The sequence below is a fragment of the Henckelia pumila genome, chromosome 4 (genome assembly GCF_033568475.1).
Source record: "Henckelia pumila isolate YLH828 chromosome 4, ASM3356847v2, whole genome shotgun sequence".
In the NCBI taxonomy this organism is placed as follows: Eukaryota; Viridiplantae; Streptophyta; class Magnoliopsida; order Lamiales; family Gesneriaceae; genus Henckelia; species Henckelia pumila.
The window spans coordinates 89,015,948-89,028,021 of NC_133123.1; the positions used below are offsets into that span (position 1 = coordinate 89,015,948).

The 12,074-nt window shown below is 40.7% G+C and overlaps 1 protein-coding gene across 1 annotated transcript; it reads left to right on the plus strand.

The window, feature by feature from the left end:
* The first annotated feature begins 32 nt into the window (after nt 1-32).
* Nucleotides 33-11,197, plus strand: LOC140861392 (uncharacterized). The gene is made up of 7 exons (XM_073264414.1): nt 33-374; nt 759-893; nt 9,970-10,203; nt 10,302-10,421; nt 10,493-10,506; nt 10,604-10,697; nt 10,790-11,197. The coding sequence occupies exons 1-7, from the start codon at nt 33-35 to the stop codon at nt 11,195-11,197; spliced, it is 1,347 nt and encodes a 448-aa protein (XP_073120515.1).
* The last annotated feature ends 877 nt before the right edge of the window (nt 11,198-12,074 follow it).

A 12,074-nucleotide genomic window follows, 5' to 3' on the forward strand; every position in this document is an offset into this window, starting at 1 on the left:
GTCCAGTCCAATGTGTGCCAAAGAAGGGAGGTATGACTGTTGTTACTAATGAAAATAATGAACTGATTCCTACTAGAACAGTAACTGTATGGAGAGTGTGCATAGATTATAGGAGATTGAATGATGCTACACGTAAAGATCACTTTCCCCTTCCCTTTATTGATCAAATGGTAGAAAGGCTTGCAGGATTTGATTTTTATTGTTTTCTGGATGGTTATTTTGGGTATAATCAGATAGCAATTGTACCTGAGGATCAAGATAAAACCACTTTCACTTGTCCTTATGGAACATTTGAATTTAGGAGAATGCCTTTCGGTTTATGTAATTCACCTGCAACTTTTCAACGATGCATGCTGTCTATTTTTCATGATATGGTATAGGATTTTATAGAGATTTTTATGGATGATTTCTCAGTGTTTGGCTCATAATTTGATATCTGTCTGAACAATTTGGATCTTGTTTTGACGAGGTGTGAGGAGACTAATCTGGTGCTTAATTGGGAAAAATGTCACTTTATGGTTCAAGAAGGTATAGTCTTGGGACACAAAATATCTCAAAAAGGTATTGAAGTGGACCGAGCAATAATTCAGGTGATACAAGAATTACCTCCACCAGTATCAGTGAAGGGAGTTCGTAGTTTTCTAGGCCATGCTGGATTTTATCGTAGATTCATTAAGGATTTCTCTAAGATTTCTAAACAACTATCTAGTCTGTTAGCTAAAGATGCACATTTTGATTTTGATTCTGATTTTTTGCAGGCATTCAAAAAGCTAAAGGAGAAGCTGATCACATCACCTATTTTGGTAGCACCGGATTGGGAACTGCCATTTGAGCTTATGTGTGATGCTAGTGACACAGCAGTAGGTGCAGTTCTTGGCCAAAGGAGGAATAAGGTATTTCACACCATTTACTATGCTAGTCGAACATTGAATGAGGCATAATAGAATTATGACACCACTGAGAAAGAACTTTTGCCTATTGTAGCGACCCTACTCGGATCCACTACCTAATCAGAGTTAAGAGCATAATTAAGCATGAATTAAAATAAATCTCTGCGAAAGACTTAAATAAAAGTAGACCGGCAGAATACAACCGGTTAAATAAATTCGATTATACAACTCAATCGAATAAATAAACCCTAAAGGCAAAACCTACAGCTAATCTCGCTGTCTTCACTGGTCGCTGGCCAATCCAAGCTCTTGGTGCTCCACCCTGCACCTACACCTGCCCCATCGGATGGGGTGTCTAGATACACAGAAAAGACTGGACGTGAGCTCTAAGCTCAATACGAAAGAACTGGGTAAAACATACAAATATGATGCATGCAAATGATAGGGTATCCATATCTGGGATAACTATATACAACTGCTCAGTAAAGACGCCTAGGACATGAGTGGTACAACCCGGGGAGCAAACCTTATGTACACTGCTCATTCCTATAGGACGTGGACTGTGTCCACAGATGCTAATCACCCATGACCTGTCAGTCACTGGGCACTAGACATCACCCGTTCAGACAGGGCTGAGCGGCCCTACATGGCTCATCTCACAAGATGGACAGGAACAATATGATATGCACATGCTGCATAATAATATGACACACAAATGCAACATATAAGCATGCAAAACCCGCTGGCTATCTCAGTCTGTACTTACGTACCTTACTGCAGGCAGTCCTAGCAGTCCCACTCTAGATTCCCAGCCTATCATCAACTCTACAATGCAAATATCCATGCATCATTATTTGAGCTCTAAAAGCCTTAACTAAGCTATTGCATAATCCTAAATAATTTGTCTCAAAACTAGGCCACAGCTCCGCTACGACGCCTGGATGGCTATGCCACTTCCGGATTCCTCATTGGATGCCTAGATCTCCCTAAATCTGAGTTAGAAGGCTTAGGAATAAGAGAGAAGAGAGGGAAAGAGGTGCACTTGAAAATGAAATCTCGGCCCCCTATTTATAGACGAAGTTCGGAGCCTCCGAACCCGGTTCGGAACGTCCGAACACGATCGGAACCTCCGATCCCATCTTCGGAGCGCCCGATCGCCCAATATTACTTCAGCCATGATGTTACTTTGCTGTCGTCAGCGATGACACTTGCCCTGGTCCCGATCGGAACGTCCGATCTCACCGACGGAGCTTCCGATCTTGATCGGAGCCTCCGACCCTGACTTCGGATCCTCCGATCCTGTTCGGAACCTCCTGACTTGGTTCGGAGCTTCCGAACCCTCCGGACCCTCGGGACCTTTCTGGCTATTTTGAGTGTTCTGGATCCATTTCTGGACTCCGTTAACCCTTTAGGAATTTCCTTAATTACGTTTTACTTAATCCAACATTATTACACGATTAATATACTCATTAGTCGCTAATTACAGATACGGGTCACTTCATTCTCCCCCCCTTAAAAGATTTCGTCCTCGAAATCTAAGGTAATACCTCGAGAACGTAAGATAGACCTCTGCTTGAGTGTCTGGTCGAAATAACTTCCGACACACTCAGACTCTCGTCGAATTCTCTATAAGCTCCATTAATGCTTAACCGCATTAATATTCTTTCACTGAAGATTACTGCGCTACTGGTCAACAGTCGAACTTCCCTACTGACCACGAAGGATACAAACATCCGCTTGACCGAGATCATCGTCTCAAGGAAAAGTCTTAGACTGACGAAGACCAAATCATAACCTGATTGACTTACGACAATCATCGAATCACTAATCAAAATTAACTATCTAATGGTTCCAAAAGTTCTTGGTGCTCAACACCTCTAGTCAGGAAACACTATTTCTAACACTGTGCCGACACAACAAAGCCCAAATTCTCCTCAAGAGAATCTAGTTGACACCAAGCTATACTCCAACGTAACTGATCAACTTGATTCCAGACTGGTCATCCTTCACATGCTCTAACGAAGCAAACGAGCTTTCCAAGCGATCACTGGGAACTCAGACCATCCAGTCTAGTACCAATCACAGTTCATGTCTCTTAGTATAACTCAGCACTGTGTCCTGATGAGAACCATCATCGCTTGCCAATAATGATACTAAGTCATCTTCTAGCCATTGGCCTGTGAAGCCACACATATACTGCAATGGAAGTCATCATGCCTCTGATGATCTACATCATCTCGATCATAGGTTATTCACCTCATGAATTTGATCGATAAACATCCTCCTGATAGTTATACATAATCACAACCACTGTACACACATCAATACTAAGGCAAGCTTCCACCAATATGCTCGACTGGGACATTCCACATTACACAGACATATGGAAACGCTTCCTATTCCGTCTTGAAACTCGACAATCATTGCGCCTGGTGTTGGAAAACGGTGATCAGATCAATCAGAATTGATACCCGGTGCAACGGATGTTTTAAAATTTTATATGGAACGATTCCATAATGGGTATCAAAACTTTACGATTAAATTGTGCGTGTAAAAATTAAATAACAATTAAATTTTTACCTCCAATCTCAAAACAAGATTATGGACACCAACAGATTACTCTGCTCTTGTTGTATATCCCAGGAACTGATGGACGAAAAATTCTTCAATCAGGTCCACGAACAGAAGTTTAATCCCTCTGATAGATTGCACTAGAAAATCTATCAAAAGTTTCTACGAAGAGAATTAACGAATTTGATCCGTTAAACCAGACTACAAATTCAAAATTCACAGGCTGGAATTTTTCGAGCAGAGAGGGGAGAAGGGGGGGCGGCCACTTTAAAAAAACACAGCTAGGGTTTTCGAAAATTATGACCTCTGTTATGTAATTTCTGTACTGCAATAACTTATTTATAATGTGGGCTGCTAACAGCTTAGGGCCCATTAGTCATAAGTTCAAGCCTGACAAGCAAAGCCCGCATGTTCAGAAATTAATATAAAATTCATCATGACTCAGATTGATAAACCAATTTCACCAATGTGCACAGAAACCATTTCTGCATCTTTTAATGTCAAGATAAATTTTCTGAATCCGAATTCAGTGATTTCCAAAAATGCCCATCCCTATGTCATTTTAGGAAATCTTACTCCTCTACTCTGATATAAGAAGTCCTACTTCTTTGTTCATTAAATTTAACTCTTTAAATTTAACTATCTCAACGGGGATTAAAAATCCATTACTTGTGTGACCCTCAATGGTTCAGGGATACAGCTAGCCGTGGGCTCACAACTCCTTGTGACTCGGAACAACAATTTCCGACTTGCCCATCGAATCATGGTAAGAGCGCCTAGCAACATCGCCCCATGATTCCCTAGGTATCACTGATAGTGCCTGCAAGAACCAATAGATTTTGGTTAGCGTACATTACGGTCCCTTCATCCATATATCCCGATCGAATCAACAACCATTGGTAAATCGAGAGTCGTTCGAGATTCGATAACTATGCAATGCATCTTGAAGATCAAATAGTGACATCGCATGTGCTACTAAGAAACCATTTCTTAAAACACATCATGTACTCTGGCCAGAGATTCGTCAAACTAATATCTCCTCAGATTGCATAGGATATCCACACTAGCAAGTATGTGGTGAATCCTTGACAACAAAGCATCGACTCCTATATGTGTCGTAACTGTACCCAATCCCGACACCTGATGACCCCAATAGAGTCGGTAAACGAGTCAAAGCACAGTACTAGCATATAGAGTCTCAATGATGTTTCAAGTAGTAAGGACTAATGGTGTACAACCAAAACCGCGGACTTTATCCACTCGATAAGTGATAACCACTTGGAAAGTCCGGATAGGGTAGTTCGATCATTCATCGTATGAATATCCATTTGCATGCTTTGAACATCTCTATGTTCCATACCAATTAAACGTGGTACTCGGCATCGCAAATGCTAGTCTCAATCTCGAGCGATCATTATCCTTATTAACGGACGGCTCAATCGACTAGGAACTGTTTAGAATATACAGTGACTATAAGATGTGTTTCATGATAGCCATCCCCATGTGCCACCACATCTTACATACACTATAGTATATTCAAGGTCTTCATATAAACATCTTATAGTATGTCACAACATAATAATATGATAAAAGATAAAGTAAATGCCATTATAAAAGTGTAAATTATATTAAACAAAAGATTGTTTATACATAGAGTCATAAAAGCCCTTAGCCACAAGTTGGCTCACCGGGCACCCACTCTTTCAATTGGTATAACTTAACTCAGAGTCTCTGATAATACCATCAGCTCATACCAACCTCCCAAGGTTGAACATACTGATCCAGGAACTAAATCCCAATGGATTCTCAATTGTCAAATCGCTCCCTTGCCGAACGCATCAGTCTCAGCACTGAACGATCTAATTCATCGATTCCCTAGTCAATCCTGGGAAATACTTGTGCTCGAAGTAACTTGCCACCCGACGCACATCCGAATATCGTCCATTGCTAAAGCACAATATCCTTGACGAATGGTCCGCACTGATGTGGCTTGTCGACTGGAAAGAAAAAAGTTGCTTCATCGCTATCTTGTGAAATCTTCAATTCCCACAACAATCTTGTTGGCTACTAAGTCGATCTACGACTGCCTCGATCATTCCAATGATCTTAAGCACCACACGATGAAAATTTGTGACACACCCTGCCGGATCTCGAGAACTAGGTCTCAGCAAATATCACACCTCACAATCAAACAACTGATGTCCCTGTAAGTACACAATCCTCGTTGGATCTCAAACTCAACGGTATACTAAGATATCATTACCAGAACATTATCTTGGGAATTACCAATTCCTTTGCTTGTTTCTCCTGTCAAGTTAATAACTAACTTGACCATACAAGTCAATCATAATCTTTTGGTAGATTAGTCCCTGGCAACCTAGAGACCCTAAATCATCCGAATTGTCAAATGCTCTGAGATGGTATCCAGTACTCATCCCATAAGAACTACTCGACAAAATACTATCCCAAGTATTTCTTAATTGCTACATCCTGATCAACCCTGATTTGCTCAACCAATCAAACTCGTCGATCTATTTAAGCTCGCACTTATCAAATCAGACCACCACTGATCATCCAACCTACATGGCTCGGTCAATAACCATGAATCAGCTGCCACAAAGAACCATTTCCAAATGGTGTCAGATCGCAGTACATAAGTAGTTTACTTGGCACAAGTCCTGCGCCTTTTCAGCACTACTAACCGCTGCTTCTTATTCTGAACTTAATCATCCTAACTGACAGAGTTAGCCAATAACCACTAGTAGTCACTAGCACAGATCCCGTGCCACCTTAGCACTACTAATCATTGTCTTGTTCACCCAAGGCAAACATCAAGATAAACTAAGCCCATTCCATCCCATGGAAAATCCTACGCTCAATCTCTGAAAATATCAGACAGTACTTAGCGCAAACACTGCACTAACTATCCTTTCTTCGTTCATCCAGGATGAATATCACGATTCGTCAAATTCAGAATCATAACTAACGAATCTCCAAGATTCTTACAATCTTCGAACACTCTCCTGATTATATCCCTCGCTATGATTGTGCAACAATTTAAGACTAAGGTAGCTTACCATGTTAACCCACCTGGACAACCACCAAGGCTTCACGGGTATAGGCCACGCTTCCCTCACATCTCAGATAGCTCTATACAACCCTTAGCGTCTAACATAATCTATCACAGATGAAGTAAATCATCATGGAGTAGTCCTCGTATTCGAGTTTAAGTCTTAAAACAACATTCCATCCAGTATCTTGGATAATTCCTATCACAAGGAAATTCTAACCATAACTCTGATGACAACCCCTAGTCATCGTTGGTAGAAATCCGTCCACCTACTAGATCCACACGTCTAGCAGTAAACCAAAGGTTAAAACCTATCTGCTCAGAGTACACACTTGTCAAGAAAATCCCTCCATGACTGGTTTCTACAGCAGAATACTCAAACTATATCTCTGGCACACCAGACGATATCGAACCATCGATATCAAACCTGATATCTTAATCCAAGGTCATACCCTGTCGTGACTGCTACCAAATCCCTAGACTGAGTAGCCTTTCCACCGCTAATCCTGAAGCACAAAGGCTCCCAGGTACCCTCTGAAGTACAAGGACTCCCAGAGTAACACTAGCATAGGATCGCGCTCCATCACGTCTATTCATGGTCATAGTCCACAACTCTCGGCATATACTGGACCTGGTATCCCGATGAAAACCCATCATCACAAGTCTCAACCTAACGAAGGTCAGACAGCTTGTTCTAAGGAAACAACCTTGAACAAAGTTCAACGTTCTAAACTGAACAATACCCTTAATGCCTCTAGATGAGTCCACTCATCGCTGGCACTAACATAGTCCATTGACTAACTAGGTCAATCCTAGGAAAACGCCTAGACTAACCACAAGTCAAACAGTCACAGTCGGCCCACTCAAATCCCATGAGCTACAGCAGTTGAACGCTAATCAACTAAACCCAATCCAAACTTCCGCACAATCATGCAATCATCCAAGAATTGCTGGATAAATAAAACATGTATCACTTATTTCAAGTTATGTACAATTCTCTTTATTACAATCTCATGTAATACATACAGTATTCAAAATACAATGAAATGTACAATCGAACTTGAAATGATACAACCAAAGTATGATGATTTATTACAACTGAAATACTGTTTACAACTACATCAATACAGTATTTAAATCATCGTACTAGTCTTCGTTTCTCGAGCATGAAGCTTCTAATCGACACACGCATCGATACAAGCATACTCCCGACCAAGTCTCTCTACATGTCCTCCTACAAAGAATTCTGGAGAAATGGCTCGTGATAGCTAACCAGCTATGCTCTGCGTCAGTGCATGTCAGTCGACCCCTTCTGCTCACGATCTACCATCAGCGTTCTTCTTGTATTTATATCATGCTTTTGAACATGAAGTTTCCCGTGTGCCTACCAAATGCATCGGTACAAGCATACCGGCAAAACTATGTTCTGCATGAGTTTAATGACCTTACGCTCGAAACCTGTCGTGCCTTAGGCACTCGAGGCATTCCCTGGTAAAGGTCTATCTGTCAATCTCTCCAACTACTAGTGGAGAATCTTCAGAGTAGTGTCATCATGGTACGGACGATACAGATGCAAACATCAAGTGCGTCCCATCCAATGCTCTGCCACTGCCTCTGGCATCCGGTACTCGATCCAAAACTAGGATCCACCTGAGTAGAAATCTTGAAAACTCGGACACGATCCATCACTCCTGTCCGCACTTGCTGGTATCCCATAAGCCAAATCTTTAGAAATACTGCCGATGATGATAGTCTCTGGGAAAACTAATTGTTGAATCATCACCTCTTCCAAGGTCTAATCAATCCTATAAGGATAACCCAAAGTCTCATTACTATATCCCAAGTCTCTTGCATGCATGCACTCTGATACCAATAAATGTAGCGACCCTACCCGGATCCACTACCTAATCAGAGTTAAGAGCATAATTAAGCATGCATTAAAATAAATCGCTGCGGAAGACTTAAATAAAAGCAGACCGGCAGAATACAACCGGTTAAATAAATTCGATTATACAACCCAATCGAATAAATAAACCCTAAAGGCAAAACCTACAGCTAATCTCGCTGTCTTCACTGGTCGCTGGCCAATCCAAGCTCCTGGTGCTCCACCCTGCACCTACACCTGCCCCGTCGGATGGGGTGTCCAGATACACAGAAAAGACTGGACGTGAGCTCTAAGATCAATACGAAAGCACTGGGTAAAACATACAAATATGATGCATGCAAATGATAGGGTATCCATATCTGGGATAACTGTATACAATTGCTCAGTAAAGGCGCCTAGGACATGAGTGGTACAACCCAGGGAGAAAACCCTGTGTACACTACTCATTCCTATAGGACGTGGACTGTGTCCCCAGATGCTAATCACCCAGGACCCGTCAGTCACTGGGCACTAGATATCACCCGTCCAGACAGGGCTGAGCGGCCCTACATGGCTCATCTCACAAGATGGACAGGCAAAATATGATATGCACATGCTGCATAATAATATGACACACAAATGCAACATATAAGCATGCAAAACCTGTTGGCTATCTCAGTCTGTACTTACTTACCTTACTACAGGTAGTCCTAGCAGTCCCACTCTAGATTCCCAGCCTATCATCAACTCTACAATGCAAATATCCATGCATCATTATTTAAGCTCTAAAAGCCTTAACTAAGCTATTGCATACTCCTAAATAATTTAAAGAGACCATAGCTATACCTGCGTCCGTCGTCAGCCCGCTGATGACAATTTGTCTCAAAACTAGGCCACAGCTCCGCTACGACGCCTGGATCGCTATGCCACTTCCGGATTCCCCATTGGATGCCTAGATCTCCCTAGATCTGAGTTAGAAGGCTTAGGAATTAGAGAGAAGAGAGGGAAAGGTGCACTTGAAAATGAAATCTTGGCCCCCTATTTATAGACAAAGTTCGGAGCCTCCGAACCCGGTTCGGAACGTCCGAACATGATCGGAACCTACGATCCCATCTTTGGAGCATCCGATCGCCCAATATTACGTCAGCCATGATGTCACTTTGCTGACGCCAGCGATGACACGTGCCCTGGTCCCGATCGGAACATCCGATCTCACCGACGGAGCTTCCGATCTTGATCGGAGCCTTCGATCCTGACTTCGGATCCTCCGATCCTGTTCGGAACCTCCTGACTTGGTTCGGAGCTTCCGAACCCTCCGGACCCTCGGGACCTTCCCGGCTATTTTGAGTGTCCTGGATCCATTTCTGGACTCCGTTAACCCTTTAGAAATTTCCTTAATTACGTTTTACTTAATCCAACATTATTACACGATTAATATACTCATTAATCGCTAATTACGGATACGGGTCACTACACCTATAGTATTTGCATTCGATAAATTTTATTCTTACCTTTGTTTGGCTAAAGTTATTGTTTACACTGATCATTTTGCACTTAAATATCTTCTTGCAAAGAAAGATGCTAAACCTCGTTTGATTAGATGGATTTTGTTGTTGCAAGAGTATGATTTGGAGATTAGAGATAAAAAAAAAGGTGTAGAAAATGTTGTGGCTGATCATCTATCTAGGCTAGAAAGATTAACTGATGAGCATGCTATAAAGATAGATGAGATTAATGAGAAATTTCCTGATGAGCCTTTGTTTCATGTTCTTGCATTGCCTTGGTATGCTGAGTTTGCAAATTATATTGTTAGTGGCATCCTCCCACAAAATTTATCCTTTAACAAAGAAAGAAATTTTTGGCTGATGTTAAGCATTATATGTGGGAGGATCCATTTCTGTTTAAGGTTTGTGCAGACAATGTTATTAGGAGATGTGTTTCTGAAGAAGAAATGAGATCTATTCTGAGTCATTGTCATGGCAGAGAGGTAGGTGGGCATTTTGACCCAACGAAAACTGCAGCAAAGGTACTTGAATCTGGTTTTTATTTGCCATCGTTATTTAAAGATGCTTTCCAGTATGTTTCTGCATGTGATAGGTGTCAAAGGACTGGTAATATTTCTAAGAAGCATGAACTGCCTTTAAATAATATTATTGAATGTGAAATCTTTGATGTTTGGGGTATAGATTTTATGGGTCCTTTTCCAAGTTCTTTTTCAAACAAATATATACTTGTTGCTGTGGATTATGTGTCGAAGTGGGTGGAGGCAGAAGCTTTGCGCACTAATGATGCTAGAGTTGTGGTGAGATTTTTGAAAAAACACACATTTTTACTCGATTTGGCACCCCTCGAGCAATAATTAGTGACGGTGGCACACATTTTTGTAATAAACAGTTTGAAAATATTTTGAGTAAATATGGTGTCACCCACAAAGTTTCAACTCCTTACCATCCACAAACAAGTGGACAAGTTGAGATTTCAAATAGAGAATTAAAAAGAATTTTGGAAAAAACTGTGAACTTGAGTAGAAAAGATTGGTCTTTACGTTTAGATGACGCCTTGTGGGCATATAGAACTGCATTCAAGACACCTATTGGCACTTCACCATATAGGCTGATTTTTGGTAAAGCCTGTCATCTCCCTGTTGAACTTGAACACCTTGCATATTGGGCAATAAAATTTCTAAACTTTGATTTTCATTCTGCAAGTGAGAAGAGGCTGTTGCAAATTAATGAGAGGGAGGAATTTAGGAACCAAGCTTACGAGAATGTCAAGATCTACGAGGAGAAAACAAAGAAATGACATGATGCTAGAATCCATAAAAGGGAGTTTGCTGAGGGAGACACGGTATTGTTATATAACTCCAAATTGCGACTCTTTTCAAGTAAGCTGAAATCTAGATGGTCAGGACTGTTCAATGTTTCTAAAGTGTATCCTTCTGGCGCCATAGAGGTTAGTGATCCTATTAAGGGTATATTCACAGTAAATGGTCAACGGTTAAACCATTACAATGTGGGTGACGTTAACTGTTGCACCACTATTTATTTTGACCATTAAAAAGTGTTGGGTAAGAAGTCTAGCTTGAGACTATAAATCAAGAACTATGTTTTTTTTTTAATTCTTTTGCTTTTATTATTATTACTTTATTTTATTATTCTGTTATTATTTTCTTGTTTTTTTGCTTCCGTTATTGATTCTGATTTTTATTGGTCTTTCTTCACTGCGAGGTACTTTAATAAGTTTGGTTGAAGCAGAACTCCTCTAACAACACTTTCTCTCAGTCCTCATGCAAGCACATTTGTCAGGGAAATTTTTTGTTTTTCCTTTGAATTTTTTACATTGAGGACAATGTTTATGTTTAAGTTTGGTGGGAGTTTGGTTTGCATGTTTTTATTGAAGTTTGGTTTGCATGTTTTTATTATTTTTTTACTCTTATTTTTGTGTGATTGGAACTCTGATTTTTGTGTGATTGGAAGAGAATATGTTTAGTCCTTGAGCATGAACAAGGCTAGAAAAAAATAGAAAAAGAAGAAGTGAAAAGCTCAAAAAGTGCAGATTTGATTTTCTGAATATTATGCTCTCTCCTTTGTGATTATCTTATCCTTTTCTTTGAAGCCGACACCCAAGCCTAACATTGCAAGCTTATAAAGACCTTTTGATCTAAATTTTGTGATGAACT